Source organism: Zea mays, chromosome 3, assembly GCF_902167145.1.
Source record: "Zea mays cultivar B73 chromosome 3, Zm-B73-REFERENCE-NAM-5.0, whole genome shotgun sequence".
Lineage (NCBI taxonomy): Eukaryota > Viridiplantae > Streptophyta > Magnoliopsida > Poales > Poaceae > Zea > Zea mays.
The window spans coordinates 191,319,658-191,340,457 of record NC_050098.1 but is presented as its reverse complement, the minus strand read 5'-3'; the positions used below and the strand labels follow the sequence as shown (position 1 = coordinate 191,340,457).

General features: G+C 55.9%; 2 protein-coding genes across 2 annotated transcripts; one reads left to right on the top strand and one right to left on the bottom strand.

Annotated features, from left to right (window-relative positions):
* LOC103652433 (inositol transporter 4-like) lies at window positions 1–15,240 on the top strand. The gene is made up of 6 exons (XM_020550995.1): window positions 1–85; window positions 526–596; window positions 735–1,070; window positions 1,240–1,313; window positions 15,105–15,138; window positions 15,229–15,240. Exons 1-6 carry the CDS (start codon window positions 1–3, stop codon window positions 15,238–15,240), a joined length of 612 nt encoding a protein of 203 aa, XP_020406584.1.
* A 1,659-nt stretch (window positions 15,241–16,899) lies between these two features.
* LOC100191335 (ferric-chelate reductase (NADH)1) lies at window positions 16,900–20,572 on the bottom strand. Its single transcript, NM_001136769.1, is given in 9 exon segments — window positions 16,900–17,269; window positions 17,368–17,454; window positions 17,767–17,832; window positions 18,452–18,541; window positions 18,640–18,720; window positions 18,924–19,001; window positions 19,097–19,187; window positions 19,268–19,409; window positions 20,360–20,572. Coding segments are annotated over 9 exon segments (840 nt in total). The 5' UTR covers window positions 20,472–20,572; the 3' UTR covers window positions 16,900–17,176.
* Between the last annotated feature and the right edge of the window lie 228 nt (window positions 20,573–20,800).

Here is a 20,800-nt window from a genome sequence, read left to right as displayed (position 1 = left end):
ATGCGAGCTGCTGGCGCGGGATCGGGCCAGCGCTTTGAGATCAGCTGGACTTTTGTTTCAAGGCATTTAGTTGTAGCAATAGCTGGTAACCATAGCTGATATATATAGATGTTTCAATCCACTCCTGTGATTGGTTTTCTCATAGTTGAGATTTTAGTACTGCATTGAAACACAATAAACCTGCCAAATGACATGAATATATAATGAAGGGCAAAATGTTCTAGTTTCAACTATGAATCACCAATTGCTCAATATATCTTTCTTAAAATTACTGAAGAAATTAAGAGGAATTGTTTTTAACCTTTATCCGACACCCTGAAATTTTGATGAAAATCCAGAAAATTTTCCTTTTTATTTACAACTATCATGATGATATTATTCCTGTAGTACATCTTGCATGCTGTGCTTTTGCTTAAAAACGTTTTGACATCCTTACTTCCTGCCTGCCATATCATCTCATTTACGTACTCAAGAAGTGGAGTATAGTTGATTGATTTATCACCTTATTGACATTTTCCTTACCAGGTGTCATATCGGGAGCCCTCCTGTACATTAGAGACGACTTTGCTGCGGTGGAAAAGAGCACTGTATTAAGGGTACATGACAATATTTCCCATTATGCATGGTGGTTCAAGTTTAACTTCAGTTTATCTAACATTTTCTTCAGACAATACTAACATTCTAGCAAGGTTGATATCTGATGTCACAGACTCACTATTTAGTCCAAATAACAGGAGACAATAGTCAGTATGGTTGTTGCTGGAGCTATATTTGGAGCTGCATTTGGTGGCTGGATGAATGACAAGTTTGGAAGGAGGCCTTCCATCATACTTGTCGATGCACTGTTCTTTGGAGGTGCCGTTATCATGGCGTTTTCCTCGACACCTAGAGTTATCATTGTTGGGAGGGTATTTGTTTGTCTTGGTGTTGGAATGGCTTCCATGACAGCTCCTCTGTACATCTCTGAAGCCTCCCCTGCTAGGATCAGACGTGCTCTAGTGAGCACAAATGGGCTTCTCATCACTGGTGGCCAGTTCTTGGCCTACCTCATCAATCTAGCCTTCACTAAGGTACCCGCTCAACTAAACATTCAACTCTTGCCATCTTCTACAAATTTGGAAAACATTGTTTTCCAAAGAATAATTGATGTTACATCCATTGCCTGTGTAGAGCGGTAGAGCTCCTGTCTTTTCATTAAGAAAAAGGAATAATTGATGTTACATCCATTGCCTGTGTCAGGTGCCAGGGACCTGGTGGTGGATGCTTGGCATTGCAGGGGTTCCTGCCCTGGTCCAGTTCGTACTGATGCTAACTGTCGGCGTTTCGAGACCCGGGGGTCCCTGGGCCGACGAGTGAATGTCGCCGCGTGCCCCAGCCCAGATGGGTCGAGCGCGAGGGCGAGCGCGAAGGGGGGAGAGCGAGGCGGCCGGAGACCGGCGTGAGAGAGGTGGGAATCCCGCGGCCTTCGTGTTCGTCCCGCGCCCAAGTCGGGTGCGCTTGCAGTAGGGGGTTACAAGCGTCCACGCGGGAGAGGGAGCGAGCGGCCCCAAGCGAGTGCCTGTCTCGTCCTCGTCCCCGCGCGGCCAACCCTCTCTAAGAGGGCCCTGGTCCTTCCTTTTATAGACGTAAGGAGAGGATCCAGGTGTACAATGGGGGGTGTAGCAGAGTGCTACGTGTCTAGCGGAGGAGAGCTAGCGCCCTAAGTACATGCCGTTGTGGCAGCCGGAGAGATTTTGGCACCCAGCTGGTGTGATGTCGTGGCCGTCGGAGGAGCGATGGAGCCTGGCGGAGGGACAACTGTCGGAGCGGTTGAGTCCTTGCTGACGTCCTCTTGCTTCCGTAAGGGGGCTGAGAGCCGCCGTCGTCACAGAGTATGCGGGGCGCCATCATTGCCTATCTGGCGGAGCGAGCCAGATGGGACACCGGTCTTGTTTCCTGCGGCCTGAGTCAGCTCGGGGTAGGGCGATGATGGCGCCTCCTGTTGACATGGCTGGTCTGCGCCCTAGGTTCGGCGATGTGGAAGCTCCTCCGAAGCTGAGGTCGAGTCTGTCTTCCGTGGCCGAGGTCGAGTCTGAGCCCCTAGGTCGGGTGAGGCGGAGGCCGTCGGCTGAGGCCAGGGCGAAGTCCGAGCCCTGGGGTCGGGCGAAGCGGAGTTCGTCGTCTTCTGGGGCTGAGCCCGAGTCCGAGCCCTGGGTCGGGCGGAGCGGAGTTCGTTGTCTTCTGGGGCTGAGCCCGAGTCCGAGCCCTGGGTCGGGCAGAGCGGAGTTCGCCGTCTTCCGGGACTTAGCCCGAGTCCGAGCCCTGGGTCGGGCGGAGCGGAGTTCGCCGTCTTCCGGGACTTAGCCCGAGTCCGAGCCCTGGGTCGGGCGGAGCGGAGTTCGTCGTCTTCTGGGGCTGAGCCCGAGTCCGAGCCCTGGGTCGGGCGAAGCGGAGCTTCCTATGGTGCCTTCGGCCGGGCCTGACTGCCTGTCAGTCTCACTCTGTCAAGTGGCACCGCAGTCGGAGTGGCGCAGGCGGCGCTGTCCTTCTGTCAGGCCGGTCAGTGGAGCGGCGAAGTGACGGCGGTCACTTCGGCTCTGCCGGCTGGGGGGCGCGTGTCAGGATAAAGGTGTTAGGCCACCTTTGCATTAAATGCTCCTGCGATTTGGTCGGTTGGTGCGGCGATTTGGTCAGGGTTGCTTCTTAGCGAAGGCAGGGCCTCGGGCGAGCCGGAAATATGTTCGCTGTTGGAGGGGGGCCTCGGGCGAGACGGAAATCCTCCGGGGTCGGCTGCCCTTGTCCGAGGCTAGGCTCGGGCGAGGCGTGATCGAGTCGCTCGAATGGACTTATCCCTGACTTAGTCGCACCCATCAGGCCTTTGCAGCTTTATGCTGATGGGGGTTACCAGCTGAGAATTAGGAGCCTTGAGGGTACCCCTAATTATGATCCCCGACAGTAGCCCCCGAGCCTCGAAGGGAGTGTTAGCACTCGCTTGGAGGCTTTCGTCGCACTTTTTTGCAAGGGGACCAGCCTTTCTCGGTTGCATTTTGTTTCGGTGGGTGCGCGCGAGCGCACCCGCCGGGTGTAGCCCCCGAGGCCTCGGAGGAGTGGTTTTACTCCTTCGAGGTCTTAATGCCTTGCGTAATGCTTCGGTTGGTCTGGTTGTTCCCTCATGCGAGCTAGCCGTAGCCCGGGTGTACGGTCGGGTCCCAAGTTCTCGGGCTGGTATGTTGACGCTGTCAATGGTTCGGCCGGAGCCGGGTTTGCGAGAGCAGCCCCGAGCCTCTGCACAGGGCGAGAGGGCGATCAGGGACAGACTCGGCTTTTTTACATACGCCCCTGCGTCGCCTTTCCGCAAGGAGGAGGGGGGGGGAAAGCGCCATGTTGCCCTCGATGGGCGCCGAACATGGTGTCTCCGGTGAGCTGCAAGCGGGTAATCCGAGTGGACGTCCGTGCCCCGTTCGTTAGGGGTCGGCTAGGGGCCCAGAGGCATGCCCAAAAGTACCTGCGGGTGATCTATCGGACCCGGTCCCCTGGTGACGGGGTCCGAGGGCTCGATGCCTCCCTCTAATGGGATTCCGTTACAAGATCGCTCCCGCTGGTCTTGGAAATGTCCTAGGGTACCTCGGGAGCGCAGCCCGAGCCTTGGTTATGTATCGAACGTACCCATGGTCATCCCTCGCTCGGCGTCTGAGGCGGCTGTGAACCCTTCGGGGGCCAGCCTTCGAACCCCTGATCAGTAATGGGCGCGGAGCCCGAGTAGCCTGAGGCGGCCATGGAACCCTTCCGAGGGGCCGACCTTCGAACCTCTGACCAGTAGTGGGTGTAGGGCCCACGCGATCTGAGGCGGCTGTCGAACCCTTCTGGGGGGCCAGCCTTCGAACCTCTGATCAGTAGGGTGGCTCGGAGCCTGGTTCCTTCACAGGGAAGGATCCTTTTCGGGGTATCCCCCTTTCCCAGTCCCTGTTGCAAGAGAGAGAAGGAGGAAAAAAGGAAAAGGATACGAAATCGAACGACGCGGCGTACCTTTTTTGGCGTGGTTATTACGACGAAGGCGAAGCGTCGCCTGCTTCTCCTGCCAGAGGCGCCGCCTGTCCCGCCGCGGAGTTAATGCGACGGGACGTGTGGTTGGCGGGGCGGCCGTTGCGCATGCACGAGCCGTTCGAGGAACGGAACACGGGCGCGTTGTCTTCACGCTGTGAGAGAGGGTTCTCTCGCTGCCCCCGGATGGGACGTGAGCTTGGCTGACGATGTGACCGCTGCTCCCGCCCGCCTGCCACCGTCATTACTGCCGGCCCATTTTTGGCCGTACTGACCGCCGCGCCAGGCTGGCGCTGCTGGGTCGTGCGCTGGGTCGCCTCGAGTCGCGGTATTGGTTCCGCAATCGAGGAGGCGCGGTGGTGGCGCAAGTGGCGGTGCAGTTGCATGCACGAAGCATTCGGCGCGCCGGTTGCATGACACGTGGGTCTGGGCCTCCATGCTGGGCGTGTTGGGAGTCGAAGAAGCGCGCCCACTTGGCGCGGTTGCATGCCGCCTGCATGGCTGCCCGCCCCTTTCGCTCGTTGGTCTGGGCAAAAGTGGAGGGTCACTTGTAACCGCTGGGCGGTTGTGCGCACCGCGCACGGCGGTTTTGGCTTCTTCTGCTCTGAGCCGGCTTGCATGACATGTGGGACCCAGCCCTCATGCCACAGGGGAGGGCCTTGGAGCGTGTTGGAGAAGACTCAGCCCGTGACGGCTGGGGACGCAAGTAGGGATAGTCGCCTTTAAAAGGAGGGTGACCCCTTGGAAGGCGACCATGTCTTCGCGCTCCCTTATGCATCGTGTCTTTCCACCTTCCAAGCCGCCGGATGGGGGATACCCGCCGTCTTTCCGCCTCATCGTTGGAGGAACGCAACTCCGCGGGAGTTGGTACCTTTCAGCCATCGTTCGGCTTCAAGGATTTTCATCATGCAGCCCGGCTGCACCCCTCCGCCGGCGGTCACCCAAGATGGTGACCTCCAGCTTGATGGTGGGGGAAAGCGAGCCGGGCTGCGGCCTCTGCCCCTCCCTCAGCCTCAAGGATTTTCATCACCAGGGCTGGGGAGGGGAGTGTGCCGAGTTGGGGTCGGCCCCTGCATGGGCGGTGGCCCGCTCCTTCACTCAGTGATCGGAGGGAAAGGCGGTCGTCGTCCGTGGCGCCGGCAGCTGCACCGTGCCTGGCTCTCGGACGCGAGTGGCTTCGGAGCCGCTCGCGGCGCCGGCGTCTGCCACGGCAGTTGGAAGAGGTTCTTCCGCCGACGAGATAGCCAGGGCCACCCACGGACCGACCTCCAACTCTACGGCCTTCTGCCCGTCCTTGCCTCACGAGTTTGGGCATGGGCGGGGGCCTCTTGGCAGCAGCATCCGCCCTGAGGTCAGTGCTGCCGCTGTTCGCCCCCCGGAGCAGAAGTCGTCGTCGTCGCTGCTGCTGGAGCGAGCGACGGCGCGCCGTTCGTCGGTCTTCTGTTGCTCCGCAGGCCCTCCCCCATCGAGTGGGGTTGTTCGTACCTGCGGAGGTGGAACCGGAGTTCCGTTTGTAATGGCACTTTGAATGCCAGTGTTTTTGTTCATTGTGGCTGTCGAGGCCTGAACATGTATGTAACTTTGGCACGGAGCCGTGTTTTTTCCTCATTTTCGAGCACTAAGACTCGCCTGTTGGTTGTCTGAACCGCTTCACCAAGCGTGAGTCACCCCATGTAAAGGTGACGAGTGAGGTATCCGTATCCCGGAGGCGTAGGAGTCCCTCGGCTCGGTCGGCCTTGTTGTCCGAGGCTTCTCTAGCTTAGTTAAAGGGACCCCTTGGCCGCTCTTCGATGAGCCGAGGCCAGGGGTAGCGATATCAGCATGAACAGGGGCAGAGGCCGCAGCCCGGCTCGAAAATGAAACCTGGTTGGCCGGAGCCTAGCCGGGTCGTCCGTTAGCGGGACCGACGCTGGAGTTGACCAGCCGACGCCTCGGGTCGGGCTGGCGCCCTCGGAGGACGGCTGGCTGAGGCCCCGGGGCGACCGGCCGAGCCGCCTGCTCGGGCCGAATTCCCGGAGAAGACCCTGGCAGCGATTGCCCAAGCGTGGTGATGACGTCGTCCTTTAGAGCGGAGATCCTTGGACCGCGTCGCCGTCCGAGGCTAGGTCGGACCTCGCCGAAGGTGTCATCGATGCCGAGGGTGTTGCTGCCCCCTTCCAGCGTCAAGACCCGAGCCTGCAGGATCAGATTGTCTTGTAGCGTGTGCCTCCTGCGGCCGCCGAGGCCAGAACACACACCCTCGCTGTGTTGTAAAGCTGTGTCTCTTTTCCTCTTGTTTCGAGTATCTGGACTTTTTTGTCGGTAACAGGAATGTTTGTGCGAGCGAGAGTTGCTTCTCGCGGAAGGTGATGAGTGAGGTATCTATATCCCGGAGGCGTAGGAGTCCCTCGGCTCGGTCGGCCTTGCCGCTTACGCGCACTTTTACCCGTCCATGAGGCTCTGTCACCGACTCAGTCGAGAAGGCTCGAAGGATCGCTTCGGCAGAAGAACTTCCAAACGTGAAGACTTGTTCGGTCCGCGGAATCACTTATCCGAACGTGAGTTACTTATCGCAGAAGGTGATGAGTGAGGTATCTGTATCCCGGAGGTGTAGGAGTCCCTCGGCTCGGTCAGCCTTGGCTGCTTACGTGTACTCCGTCGTTTTCAGGGTCCACTTTTTGAAGTAGTCAAAAAGCACGAAAGACATTCTGGCAGAAAAGATCTTTCTTCGAGGAAAATTTCGACGCAGAGGGGGTTCCCCCCCTTTTAGCCCCCGAGGGAGGGTCGGGCTTTGCCGAGACGAGGCCTACCCTTCCTTGATGACTAAACTTTGCGTGGGTGCGAGGTATATGAACAGCTTAAAAACATCTTAAGGGTAGAAGCGACGTAGCTGTTGGATGTTCCAAGCGTTGTCGTAGACCTCGCCTTGACAGTTGGCCAGCTTGTACGTTCCAGGCTTCAGAACCTTGGCGATGACGAACGGTCCCTCCCAGGGGGGCGTGAGCTTGTGCCTCCCTCGGGCGTCTTGTCGCAGCCGAAGCACCAGGTCGCCCACCTGGAGGTCTCGGGACCGGACCCCTCGGGCGTGGTAGCGTCGCAGGGACTGCTGGTACCGCGCCGAGTGTAGTAAGGCCTTGTCCCAAGCCTCTTCCAGCTGGTCCAGCGAGTCTTCTCGGCTAGCTTGGTTGCTTTGATCGCTGTAGGCCCTCGTCCTCGGGGAGCCGTATTCCAGGTCTGTGGGCAAGACGGCCTCGGCCCCGTAGACTAGGAAGAACGGCGTGAAACCCGTGGCTCGGCTCGGCGTTGTCCTCAGGCTCCAGACCACCGAGGGGAGTTCCTTCATCCATCGCTTGCCGAACTTGTTGAGGTCGTTGTAGATCCGAGGCTTGAGCCCTTGTAGAATCATGCTGTTGGCACGCTCTACTTGCCCATTTGACATGGGATGAGCCACGGCGGCCCAGTCCACCCGGATGTGGTGATCCTCGCAGAAGTACAAGAACTTTCTGCCGGTGAACTGGGTGTCGTTGTCGGTGATGATGGAGTTTGGGACCCCGAAGCGATGGATGATGTTGGTGAAGAACGCCACCGCCTGCTCGGACCTGATGTTGTTCAGAGGTCGGACCTCGATCCACTTGGAGAATTTGTCGATGGCGACCAGCAGGTGCGTGTAGCCCCCGGGCGCCTTCTGCAAGGGGCCGACGAGGTCCAGACCCCACACAGCAAAGGGCCAGGTGATGGGTATCGTCTGCAGAGCCTGAGCGGGTAGGTGGGTCTGCTTCGCATAGAATTGACACCCTTCGCAGGTGCGGACAATTCTAGTGGCGTCGGCCACCGCCGTCGGCCAGTAGAAGCCTTGTCGGAAAGCATTCCCGACAAGGGCTCGAGGCGCTGCGTGATGGCCGCAAGCCCCCGAGTGTATCTCTCGCAGGAGTTCCTAACCTTCGGTGACGGAGATGCATCGCTGGAGGATGCCTGAGGGGCTGCGGTGGTAGAGCTCCTTCTCGTCGCCCAGCAAGACGAACGACTTGGCGCGCCGCGCCACCCGCCGAGCCTCGGCTCGGTCGAGGGGTAGCTCTCCTTGGTGGAGATATTGCAGGTACGGGGTCTGCCAGTTTCGATCAGGCGTGGCCCCGCTTCGCTCCTCCTCGACGCGCAGTGCCTCACCCTCGGGGGCCGAGGGTACCTCGGGCTGAACCAAGGTCGCCTTGGGCCGAGCTGAGGGTGCCTCGGGCTGTGCCGGGGTACCTCGGGCTGGGCCGAGGGTACCTCGGACTGGGCCGAGGGCACCTCAGGCTCGGGCGTGTCGTCGATCTTGACGGAAGGTTGGTGCAGATCCCGGGAGAAGACGTCCGGGGGAACCGTTGTTCACCCCGAGGCTATTTTAGCCAGTTCATCCGCAGTCTCGTTGTAGCGCCGAGCGATGTGGTTGAGCTCGAGCCCGTAGAACTTGTCCTCCAAGCACCGAACCTCATCGCAGTAGGCCTCCATCTTTGGGTCGCGGCAGTGGGAGTTCTTCATGACTTGGTCGATGACGAGCTGCGAGTCACCGCAGGCGTCGAGGCGCCGGACCCCTAGCTCGATGGCGATCCGCAACCCGTTGACCAGAGCCTCATACTCAGCCACATTGTTGGACGCCAGGAAATGGAGGTGTAGCACATAGCGTAGGTGTTTCCCGAGGGGCGAGATGAAGAGTAGGCCTGCGCCGGCTCCCGTCTTCATCAGCGACCCGTCGAAAAACATGGTCCAGAGCTCCGGTTGGATCGGAGCCGTCGGTAGCTGGGTGTCGACCCATTCGGCCACGAAGTCCGCCAAAACCTGGGACTTGATGGCCTTCCGAGGGGCGAACGAGATTGTCTCGCCCATGATTTCCACCGCCCACTTTGCAATCCTACCCGAGGCCTCTCGGCACTGGATGATCTCCCCCAGGGGGAAGGATGACACCACAGTTACCGGATGAGACTCGAAGTAGTGTCGCAACTTCCGCCGTGTCAGGATCACTGCATACAGCAGCTTCTGAACTTGTGGGTAGCGGACCTTGGTTTCGGACAGTACCTCGCTGACGAAGTAAACTGGCCTCTGAACGGGCAATGCATGCCCCTCTTCTTGCCTCTCGACCACAATCGCGGCGCTAACCACCTGAGTGGTCGCGGCGACGTAGACCAAGAGGGCTTCTCCGGCAGCTGGAGGCACCAAGATAGGCGCCTTTGTGAGGAGCGCCATCAAGTTCCCGAGAGCTTCCTCGGCCTCGGGGGTCCAAGTGAAGCACTCGGCCTTCCATAAGAGGCGGTACAGAGGTAGACCTCTTTCGCCGAGGCGTGAGATGAAACGGCTCAGAGCCGCGAGACATCCCATGACCCTTTGTACGCCTTTCAAGTCCTTGATGGGCCCCATGCTGGTGATGGCTGCGATCTTCTCCGGGTTGGCTTCGATGCCCCGCTCGGAGACGATGAACCCCAAGAGCATGCCTCGAGGCACCCCGAAGACACACTTCTCGGGATTGAGCTTGACGCCTTTCGCCTTGAGGCATCGGAATGTCACTTCAAGGTCGGAAAGGAGGTCGGAAGCTTTCCTCATCTTGACTACGATGTCATCGACGTAGGCCTCGACCGTGCGGCCGATGTGTTCGCCGAACACATGGTTCATGCACCGCTGGTACGTCGCGCCCGCATTCCTCAAGCCGAACGACATGGTGACATAGCAGTACATGCCGAAGGGCGTGATGAAAGAAGTCGCGAGCTGGTCGGACTCTTTCATCCTGATTTGATGATACCCTGAGTAGGCATCGAGGAAAGACAGGGTTTCGCACCCAGCAGTGGAATCCACGATTTGATCGATGCGAGGCAGAGGGTAGGGAACCTTCGGACATGCTTTGTTGAGACCAGTGTAGTCTACACATATCCGCCATTTCCCCCCTTTCTTTCTCACAAGCACAGGGTTGGCAAGCCATTCGGGATGGAATACCTCTTTGATGAACCCTGCCGCCATTAGCTTGTGGATCTCCTTGCCTATGGCTCTGCGCTTCTCCTCGTCGAATCGGCGCAGAGGCTGCTTGACGGGTCGGGCTCCGGCTCGAATGTCCAGCGAGTGCTCGGCGACATCCCTCGGTATGTCGGGCATGTCCGAGGGACTCCACGTGAAGACGTCGGCGTTCGCGTGGAGAAAGTCGACGAGCACTGCTTCCTATTTGGGATCGAGCCCGGAGCCGATCCGGATCTGCTTGGAGGCGTCGCCGCTGGGGTCGAGGGGGACGGCCTTAACCGTCTCCACTGGCTCAAAGTTGTCGGCATGACGTTTCACGTCTGGCACCTCCTTACAGAGGCTTTCCAGGTCGGCGATGAGGGCCTCGGACTCGGCGAGGGCCTCGGCGTACTCCACGCACTCCACGTCGCATTCGAACGTGTGTTTGTACGTGGGGCCGACGGTGATGACCCCGTTGGGGCCCGACATCTTGAGCTTCATGTAGGTGTAGTTGGGGACGGCCATGAACTTCGCGTAGCATGGCCTTCCCAGTACCGCGTGGTAGGTTCCTCGAAACCCGACCACCTCGAACGTCAGAGTCTCCCTTCGGAAGTTGGAGGGCGTTCCGAAGCAGACGGGAAGGTCGAGTTGTCCGAGGGGCTGGACGCGCTTCCCGGGAATGATCCCATGGAAGGGCGCGGCGCCTGCTCAGACGGAGGACAGATCAACACGCAGGAGCCTGAGGGTCTCGACGTAGATGATGTTGAGGCTGCTGCCTCCGTCCATAAGGACCTTGGTGAGCCTGACGTCGCCGATGACGGGGTCGACGACGAGCGGGTATTTCCCCGGGCTCGGCACGTGGTCGAGGTGGTCGGCTTGGTCGAAGGTGATGGGCTCATCGGACCAGTCTAGGTAGACTGGCGCCGCCACCTTCACCGAGCAGACCTCCCGGCGCTCTTGCTTGTGGTGCCGAGCCGAGGCATTCACCGCTTGCCCACCGTAGATCATGAAGCAGTCGCGGACCTCGGGGAACTCTCCTGCTTGGTGATCTTCCTTCTTGTCGTCGTCGCGGGCCCTGCCACCCTCTGTGGGTGGCCCGACCCTGTGGAAGTGGCGCCGAAGCATGACGCACTCCTCAAGGGTGTGCTTGACGGGCCCCTGGTGATAGGGGCACGGCTCCTTGAGCATCTAGTCGAAGAGGTTGGCACCTCCGGGGGGTTTCCGAGGGTTCTTGTACTCGGCGGCGGCGACAAGGTCCGCGTCGGTGGTGTCGCGTTTCGCTTGCGACTTCTTCTTGCCTTTCTTCTTGGCGCCGTGCTGGGTCGACGCCTCGGGGGCATCTTCCGATGGGCGGCCCTGGGGCTGCTTGTCTTTCCGGAAGATAGCCTCGACCGCTTCCTGGCCGGAGGCGAACTTGGTGGCGATGTCCATCGGCTCGCTCGCCCTGGTGGGGGTCTTGCGACCCAGCTTGCTCACCAGGTCGCGGCAGGTGGTGCCGGCAAGGAACGCGCCGATGACATCCGAGTCGGTGATGTTGGGCAGCTCGGTGCGCTGCTTCGAGAATCGCCGGATGTAGTCCCGGAGAGACTCTCCCGGCTGCTTCGGAGGTCCCAGGAATTCCCGGGGCGCACGTACGTGCCCTGGAAATTGCCGGCGAAAGCTTGGACCAGGTCGTCCCAGTTGGAGATCTGCTCCGGAGGCAGGTGCTCCAACCAGGCGCGAGCGGTGTCGGAGAGGAACAGGGAGAGGTTGCGGATGATGAGGTTGTCATCGTCCGTTCCACCCAGTTGGCAGGCCAGACGGTAGTCCGCGAGCCACAGTTCTGGTCTCGTCTCCCCCGAGTACTTTGTGATAGTAGTCGGGGGTTGGAACCGGGTCGGGAACGGTGCCCGTCGGATGGCCCGGCTGAAGGCCTGCGGACCGGGTGGTTCGGGCGAGGGACTCCGATCCTCCCCGCTGTCGTAGCGTCCCCCACGCCTGGGGTGGTAGCCTCGGCGCACCCTCTCATCGAGGTGGGCCCGACGGTCGCGGCGATGGTGCTCGTTGCCGAGGCGGCCCGGGGCCGCAGGCGCGGTGTTGCGCGTGTGCCCGGTGCAGGCCGAGGCTTCCCGCATGAATCGGGAAGTCGCGGCATGAGGTTCCGAGGGGTACCCCTGCCTTCGGGAGGTAGAGCTCTTGGCCCGTCGGACCGCGACGCCTTCCAGGAGATTCTTGAGCTCCCCCTGGATTCGCCGGCCCTCGGTGGTTGATGGCTCCGGCATCGCGCGGAGAAGCATCGCTGCAGCAGCCAGGTTCTGGCCGACCCCACTAGATGCGGGTGGCGGCCTGACCCTGACGTCGTCGGCGACGCGGTGCTAGAAACCCTGGGGCAGATGACGTATTTCTCCGGCCGGGGGTTGGCCCGCCCATGCCTGCCCGACGTCCCGGCGGATCGGCTCAAGCGCCCCTGCTCCCTCGTCGAGCCTGGCCTGCACCCCGCGGATTTGCTCGAGCTGTGGGTCATGGCCCCCCGCCTGAACGGGGACCACAGCTAGCTCCCGTGGGATGTCAACGCGGGGCACCGGCCTAGGGAGATCACCGTCCTCCGGCATGCCGAGATGATTGCCTTCGGAGGGACCCCCTAGATCGACGTGGAAACATTCGCGGCTTGGGTCGCAGTCCTCGTCGCCGAGGCTGTGGCTACCGTCGGAACAGTCGGAGAGGCAGTAGTCACATGCGGTCATGAAGTCCCGCATGGCACTGGGGTTGCCAAGTCCAGAGAAATCCCAACAGATGCTGGGCTCGTCGTCTTACTCGGACCCAGAGGGCCCGTAGGTCGAGACGTCCGTCAGCCGGTCCCAAGGCGACCGCATGCGAAACCCCAGAGGGTTTGGACTCGCCTCTACGAAAGCGCCCGCCAAAGCGAGGTCGCTAGGCGGGTCGAGGCTGAATCCAAATGACGTGGGATGGGAATCGGTCGGTACCTCTTGGTCGACGAGCGGCGATAAAGTCACGTCGGGGACTAACTGCACTGTCGTCCCAGGTACGAGGGTGACGTCCAGCAAGCTTTCCGCGAGCGTGCTGGCGTCGTCCGCTTGCTCGGGATTGGCGTGTCGCGGGGAGACGGCGCTCGTCTTCGTCTCAAGCGCGAAGTCGATACCCGGTGCGCCCCTCGTTGGGGTGCCGGCACTGTCGACTCGCTCGACAGCCGACGAGGCGCTGCCACCTGCTTGGCCTTGGTCGCCCTGCCTTCCCCTCCGTCGGTGGGGGAAAGGGCAGGATGAGCTCGAAGGTTGTTCTTCCACCACGCGGGGAAGACGTCGTCGATTCCGCCGCCGGCGGGCGGGCTGTCGGCCGCCATTGTCGTTGTCGCGCGGCGGTGGAAGGAGTATCATGTCGTAGCTGCCGTCGAGGGACATGAACTCAAGACTCCCGAAACGGAGCACCGTCCCGGGTTGGAGAGGTTGCTGGAGACTGCCCATCTGGAGCTTGACGGGAAGTTGTTCGTCAACACGCAGCAGGCCCCTACCTGGCGCGCCAACTGTCGGCGTTTCGAGACCGGGGGGTCCCTGGGCCGACGAGTGAATGTCGCCGCGTGCCCCACCCCAGATGGGTCGAGAGCGAGGGCGAGCGCGAAGGGGGGGAGAGCGAGGCGGCCGGAGACCGGCGTGAGAGAGGTGGGAATCCCGCGGCCTTCGTGTTCGTCCCGCGCCCAGGTCGGGTGCGCTTGCAGTAGGGGGTTACAAGCGTCCACGTGGGAGAGGGAGCGAGCGGCCCCAAGCGAGCGCCTGTCTCGTCCTCGTCCCCGCGCGGCCAACCCTCTCTAAGAGGGCCCTGGTCCTTCCTTTTATAGGCGTAAGGAGAGGATCCAGGTGTACAATGGGGGTGTAGCAGAGTGCTACGTGTCTAGCGGAGGAGAGCTAGCGCCCTAAGTACATGCCGTTGTGGCAGCCGGAGAGATTTTGGCACCCAGCTGGTGTGATGTCGTGGCCGTCGGAGGAGCGATGGAGCCTGGCGGAGGGACAGCTGTCGGGGCGGTTGAGTCCTTGCTGACGTCCTCTTGCTTCCGTAAGGGGGCTGAGAGTCGCCGTCGTCACAGAGTATGCGGGGCGCCATCATTGCCTATCTGGCGGAGCGAGCCAGATGGGACACCGGTCTTGTTTCCTGCGGCCCGAGTCAGCTCGGGGTAGGGCAATGATGGCGCCTCCTGTTGACGTGGTTGGTCTGCGCCCTAGGTTGGGCGATGTGGAAGCTCCTCCGAAGCCGAGGTCGAGTCTATCTTCTGTGGCCGAGGTCGAGTCCGAGCCCCTGGGTCGGGTGAGGCGGAGGCCGTCGGCTGAGGCCAGGGCGGAGTCCGAGCCCTGGGGTCGGGCGAAGCGGAGTTCGTCGTCTTCTGGGGCTGAGCCCGAGTCCGAGCCCTGGGTCGGGCGGAGCGGAGTTCGTCGTCTTCTAGGGCTGAGCCCGAGTCCGAGCCCTGGGTCGGGCGGAGCGGAGTTCGCCGTCTTCCGGGACTTAGCCCGAGTCCAAGCCCTGGGTCGGGCGGAGCGGAGTTCGCCGTCTTCCGGGACTTAGCCCGAGTCCGAGCCCTGGGTCGGGCGGAGCGGAGTTCGTCGTCTTCTGGGGCTGAGCCCGAGTCCGAGCCCTGGGTCGGGCGAAGCGGAGCTTCCTATGGTGCCTTCGGCCGAGCCTGACTGCCTGTCAGTCTCACTCTGTCAAGTGGCACCGCAGTCGGAGTGACGCAGGCGGCGCTGTCCTTCTGTCAGGCCGGTCAGTGGAGCGGCAAAGTGACGGCGGTCACTTCGGCTCTGCCGGCTGGGGGGCGCGCGTCAGGATAAAGGTGTCAGGCCACCTTTGCATTAAATGCTCCTGCGATTTGGTTGGTTGGTGCGGCGATTTGGTCAGGGTTGCTTCTTAGCGAAGGCAGGGCCTCGGGCGAGCCGGAAATATGTTCGTCGTTGGAGGGGGGTCTCGGGCGAGACGGAAATCCTCCGGGGTCGGCTGCCCTTGTCCGAGGCTAGGCTCGGGCGAGGCGTGATCGAGTCGCTCGAATGGACTGATCCCTGACTTAGTCGCACTCATCAGGCCTTTGCAGCTTTATGCTGATGGGGGTTACCAGCTGAGAATTAGGAGCCTTGAGGGTACTCTTAATTATGGTCCCCGACACTAATGCTGCCAGAATCACCTAGATGGCTCTATAGGAAGGTTGATAGTAGTATTTGTTTTTACAAAAAGTAGTTCGTATACAAGAATTACTTTGGATTCAAATACCACATCTTTGTCTGTACCTTATAGATAGCTACATAATATAGTGAGTCATTATCCAATGCCAACACGAGGAAAGGATTATGCTGCGAAAGGGAAGGAACAGAATGGGAAGAAAATAGAGTAAGGATTATGCCAATTCTCCACCTGAAAGAGTTCGCTCCAGCCCAAATCAATCATAAGTAAGGTCGCGAAAAAAAACCAGCAACTGAACACGGCAGTACACACCTGCAGTACACACTTGGCCGTTGCGGATGAACACGGCAGTACACACCTGCAGTACACACTTGGCCGTTGCGGATGGGATAGCTCAAACTATGCGAGCTGCTGGCACGGGATCGGGCCAGCGCTTCGAGGTCAGCCATGACGTCGGCGCTGTGCTGAGCGAACCAGTTCCCCTGGCGGGGGTGCCCCTCGCCGCCGGCTGGGCGGAGCCGGAGAAGGAATCGTTGACAGTGACGACAGTGGGGGTGATGAAGCAGGGCTCCACGTTCCCCGCGAACCCCATCTTCGTGTACCTATCGCGAGAGCCGAAACAGATCAGCAGCGTGGCTCATCGCTGTCGCGCCTCCACGCGCAGATCTAGGGAGAGGGAGGGGCGTACCCGGTGCCGTTGTCGATGACGACAGTAGGGCGGGACAAGGCGTCCATGGCGCGCGCCAAGCGTGTGGCCGCTCGTCTCGTCAGCGGCGGCGGCAGTCGGGGTGGCGCTGGCTCGATCAGGGCGAGTGGTGGGCGACTTTTGGCAGCGGCACGCGAAGGCGGGCTGCGGTCGTCGTCGCGGCAGGCATCCAGCAACACCACCACCCGACCACCCACCCACCGGCACCAGCACCGAGGGAAGAGCCGGCGACTTCGTCTGCAGACAAAGCTTCGAGAGGAAGGGAGGTGGCATTTCGCGGTGGGACAGCGATGGGAAGATTTGGGAGGCACGAAGCCGCGGCGACGGCGGCGCGATACTGTGAGGAGAGCGAGTCGAGCAGGTAGAGGAGCGGCCCGAGGCGGCGAGGCGACGATTGATGGACTCTGCGAGCGCGTGCTCATCGGGGAGGACCGCGGGAGAGGATTCGGTGCTCATCGTGGAGGACCGCTGGAGAGGATTCGGTGCGTGAACCGCATCGCACCACCCATGACGCGCCCCTGCCAGTAAGGGCGAGCGGAGATGGCGGCGTTCGCGGCAGGCGGGGGCAATCTACAATACTCTCTTAATATACTCTCTTAATAGTTAGTAGAGATAGAGCACATTATTGTATGAATCTGATAAAAATGTAAAAATAATTTTAATTTAAAAGGAAGGAATTATATATTTTGTATTTTATTAAAAGAACTACTCACATAATATATAAAAATCTAGCAATAACTAATAAATAAAATTTAAGCGAAAATATGTGATAAGACAATAAAATAGAGGAGACACGTGACTAAATAAAATATTGTTTTCAAAAATATACATTAAGAATATGATTTGATTTGATAAGTACAAAATTATCTGAGAGTTCTGGGTTGGGACTATCCTCGCAATGTCATGTCTCAGAATTGTCGATTTAACGGCTAAGGTGACTGCATAACCAAAATGCTTACTCCAGATAAGAAGAGAGATTCCCAATCCATGTCACGGTTTAAGGAAACAGCATAACCAAAATGTTTGCTTTTTGGTTGTATATATGAACCAAAAGTAAGGTTCTTTGCATTGCTATGGTTAACTGATGATAGTGAGACATTTCTTATCGCATCCAATGGTCCACATTTAAAATCAATAATGATAGTAACAAAATGTTGTCTCTGCCAATGTGGATTTATGTGGAGGTAGATATCATTTGACCTCAAAAATAGAGATTGCAAAAAATGCTGGCGCACTACTAATCATCATGTGATCCTGAATTCCTCCTGATATCAGCTAACGAGCAGAGTCAGGTACTATTCCTGTGACCGAAGAACCATGTCGGTCACTAATTATTATTTGCAAACTTAACATTGCTTAGAACTGGAACTGCATCTCCTTTGTGTAGTTGAGCTCGTCAAGGTGTGCAGCCATGGCCTTGTTCATCGGAGGAGGACCACATCTCAGGATCTGAAATAGGTAAACACATCTCAGGTTAGATACAAGAATAGAGAATACACAATCGATCTTCATAGTGAACTGAAAAAAAAATAAGACTCAAGATTCACCTGAATGTCCTCAGCAGGCGCTGGACAATGAGATTGGATCATTTCCTTAGACACAAACCCAACACCACCGTTCCAGTTCTCAGGAGGCTGCACAAGTAAAAACACTGTGTATGTCGGATGTCTTTGGAAACAATGTGCTAATTAGTATAACGTAAAGCAGATTTCTCAGGATAATAACTTCAAATGATAGAGAACAACATAGCAAGGAAGTACATTTGGATATTGTTTTAGCTATAACATGAATTCTGCAGTCATTCTAAAAGTTTTGAATAAATGGAGAGTTGAAACAGTGAAGCCTGCTGTTCTTTTTACAAAAAAAAACTAATGTGTTCCTATACATGAAATAAAGAATGTTGATACAGTAATACCTTCAAATTTTCTAAAGAATGTGACACAAACCTGATTCAACACATAGTAGATCTTAAAGCGGCCAGGATAGGTTTTGGCCATGTCGTCCAGCTCATCCTGTATGATTGGATTGAATAGAAATTATCAAATTCAGTATGGCAGCCCATCATAAAGAGAGCATGTGCAAATCAGTCTGACAGATAAAAGATAAGAATCCATAACAACAACGTAAAGAAAACAACACGCAAAGGGGAATAATGGCTTATCCTATAGCAGTATAACATTATCTAGTAATGGAAATTTTTTATTAAGCCTATGTTGCTGCCACTATATCATTTTATATTGGCTACAAAATCTTCAACATATATCTGAAGAAAATTCTCAGAAAGCGATGTGTTAAAAGGATAAGTTTGAGCTTTTAAATTCAGCTGTATAACTCATTGATATTTTGTGCTTAACAATTTGCATGAGTTAGATAATAACTTAAAATTATGCTGAAAATATGCTAAGTAGAGCAGAAAGATAACAGGAGTAAACTGATTGTCACTGGTTCTCATGAGCAATAAAAATTAGTCTGCGCATAGAATAGTAAACATGTCCACAGCAGTCAATTAAATCATATACACCACAGAAGGCACGGTTGATGAAAAGCAACCACCATGTCAACAAGAAAAAATATCATATATTATATTATTTAAATTGACTGCATCACAACCATCACAAATGAAAAATCTACCTTCAGAAGAATGTCTTCATATGTGACATTAGCATAAATTAAGTGAACCTTGGTGTTGTCATTAGGGTTCTCAAGAATTGCTCTGGCAACCTGTGGCGGCAGAAAGAAAATAAGGTCACTGATCACTTGGAAATGAAGCGTTTTGTAGCATGATCTATCGCAATATACAACTCAGGATTGAATGTTACTTGAAACATTGGAGTAATGCCTGATCCACCAGCCAGCATTCCAAATGCCCTCACTTGGCCAACGTGGTACTTGAATCGGCCCTATATCAGAGAAGAATACATATTAACCTCCTAACTGAAGGCAAATGTGCATGGTACAGAAATTGTGAGGCGATTCATAGAGTTTGAGGAAAATCCATTTGAATTCACCTCAGCGCTCAAAGAAACCACTAACCAATGCTTTTTTATGACCACAAAAAAAAAACTAAACTGACTACATCAGAAGCTCAGAACATGATGATCACCTTAGGTCCCTTCACAGACAAATAATCACCAACTTTCATCTCGCGGAAATGATGGGACATTCTCCCTTGGGGATACATCTGTGTGATCAAAAGGATTAAAGAACTGGTGTGTCAACATATGAGTGCAAAGCATAAAAAGTATCCGAACAAGGAAAATCGATCTAAATATTTACCTTTATGACAAGCTCAAAATATCCAAGATCAGAATCCAATGTAGTAGGGGTATAAGGCTTGATTACTTCTTCACCTGTAGCGTCTTGTCCTCTGCATAAAAACAAGAGAACACAGATATAGTTAAAGAAATGATGTAAAAGCAAAATTAAGGGAAAAGGCAGAATCAAAACCTGCAGCTGATATGTTGACCGATTGGAAGGCCCAATACAGAAGTTGGAGTTGGAAGAGCGAACTTGAACCTGGCAACATTATGACTTATTTGCTTCTTTTCAACAAGTTTGAACTTCCTGAAGTTCTCAGGATCCAAGCAGCCTAATGCCAAAACAACAGCACAACAATCAAATTGAGCTATAACGCATTAACCTTGAATTGCAGAAGCAAACTTAAGCACAAATATTTTTTGGGTGATAAACAAAAAATCTAATGGATGCCAGGAATAAATTATCATGTCCTGCCAAGAACTAATACTTATAGACGGTTCAGAAGCAAGAATAAACAATGAAACTACAACTATATTGCACATAATAAGGCTTTCGGTCACTAAAATCACATCAGAACCAAAAACAGCAACAGTAGCAGACATTTCGTACCACGCAGGTAATAACAGAGACCATCTGTTACATCCTGTGGTTAGAACAGTTAGGCAACAGACACTCCATCCGTTCCAAATTACAGGTCGTTTTGGCTAGGTTATGTCTAGATACGTAACAAAATCTATGTATAAAAAAAATCAAAGCGACTTATATTTTGGAACGGAGGGAGTCTTTTTCTAGCAATAACATGCTCCAATCAGAGATAATAAGACATTTTCAAGGAAAATAAACTCAAAACTCCACCCCTGCCACTCAGAAATGGAGCAGTCAGCCAGAACAGATGCTTGCCAGATAGTGAAAGCAGGTTAAACTTAACTATATTTGATTGACACTGACAGCCTACTACATCTACAAGCAAAACTCCATGGGCATAAACTTCTGCTCGTTTTCCTTTTCATTTGATGTTTGCCCCCAACAACTACTGCCTTGGAGGCTGCAAGTAGAAACTCTACAGACGGAGTCCAGATAATAATTAAAAGAACTATACTGTGTGCGACGACGCGCTGGAACCCCTTCCCCAGTCATTTCCCCGAGATAACTGAACTAGCACGCTAATTCCACTGGAGCTGATGAAAGCGCGGAGCCCATTGGCAACCAGATCTTACGCGAACCAGAGGCATCTCGCGACCGCACAACTGCTAGACTAGTAGGGTGCACACATGTCCATACCCTTGGGCTTCCTGGATCGAAGGAGGAGGAAGGCGCCGCCTGCGGCGACGGCGGCGACAGCGACGGCGACGGCCACTGTGGTCTCGACGCTTTGCTCCTGCAGGAAATCCATGGCTGCGTGCGGCCTCCCTCGGTAGGAATCCCTAGGCGGGTTCGGTTGGGCCGCTGGGGGATTTTAGAGGTGGTGGCACGGGGGAGGTAGGTAGCTCGGTGTCAGCAGCAGCGTTGTACGTGCCTGGATGCGGAGATCACAAGGTTTTACTGTTAGGTTCGAATTACAATCTTATTAATGGAATAGACCATTTTTTAGATGTAATATTTCATCACTTTCCAAAGTTATTATACAAGACTATTTCAAATTTATGGGTTGAGAAATAAAAATTGATTCTATAAAATTAGATATTATTTTTCAATATACAATTTATAGTACACTCTTATATT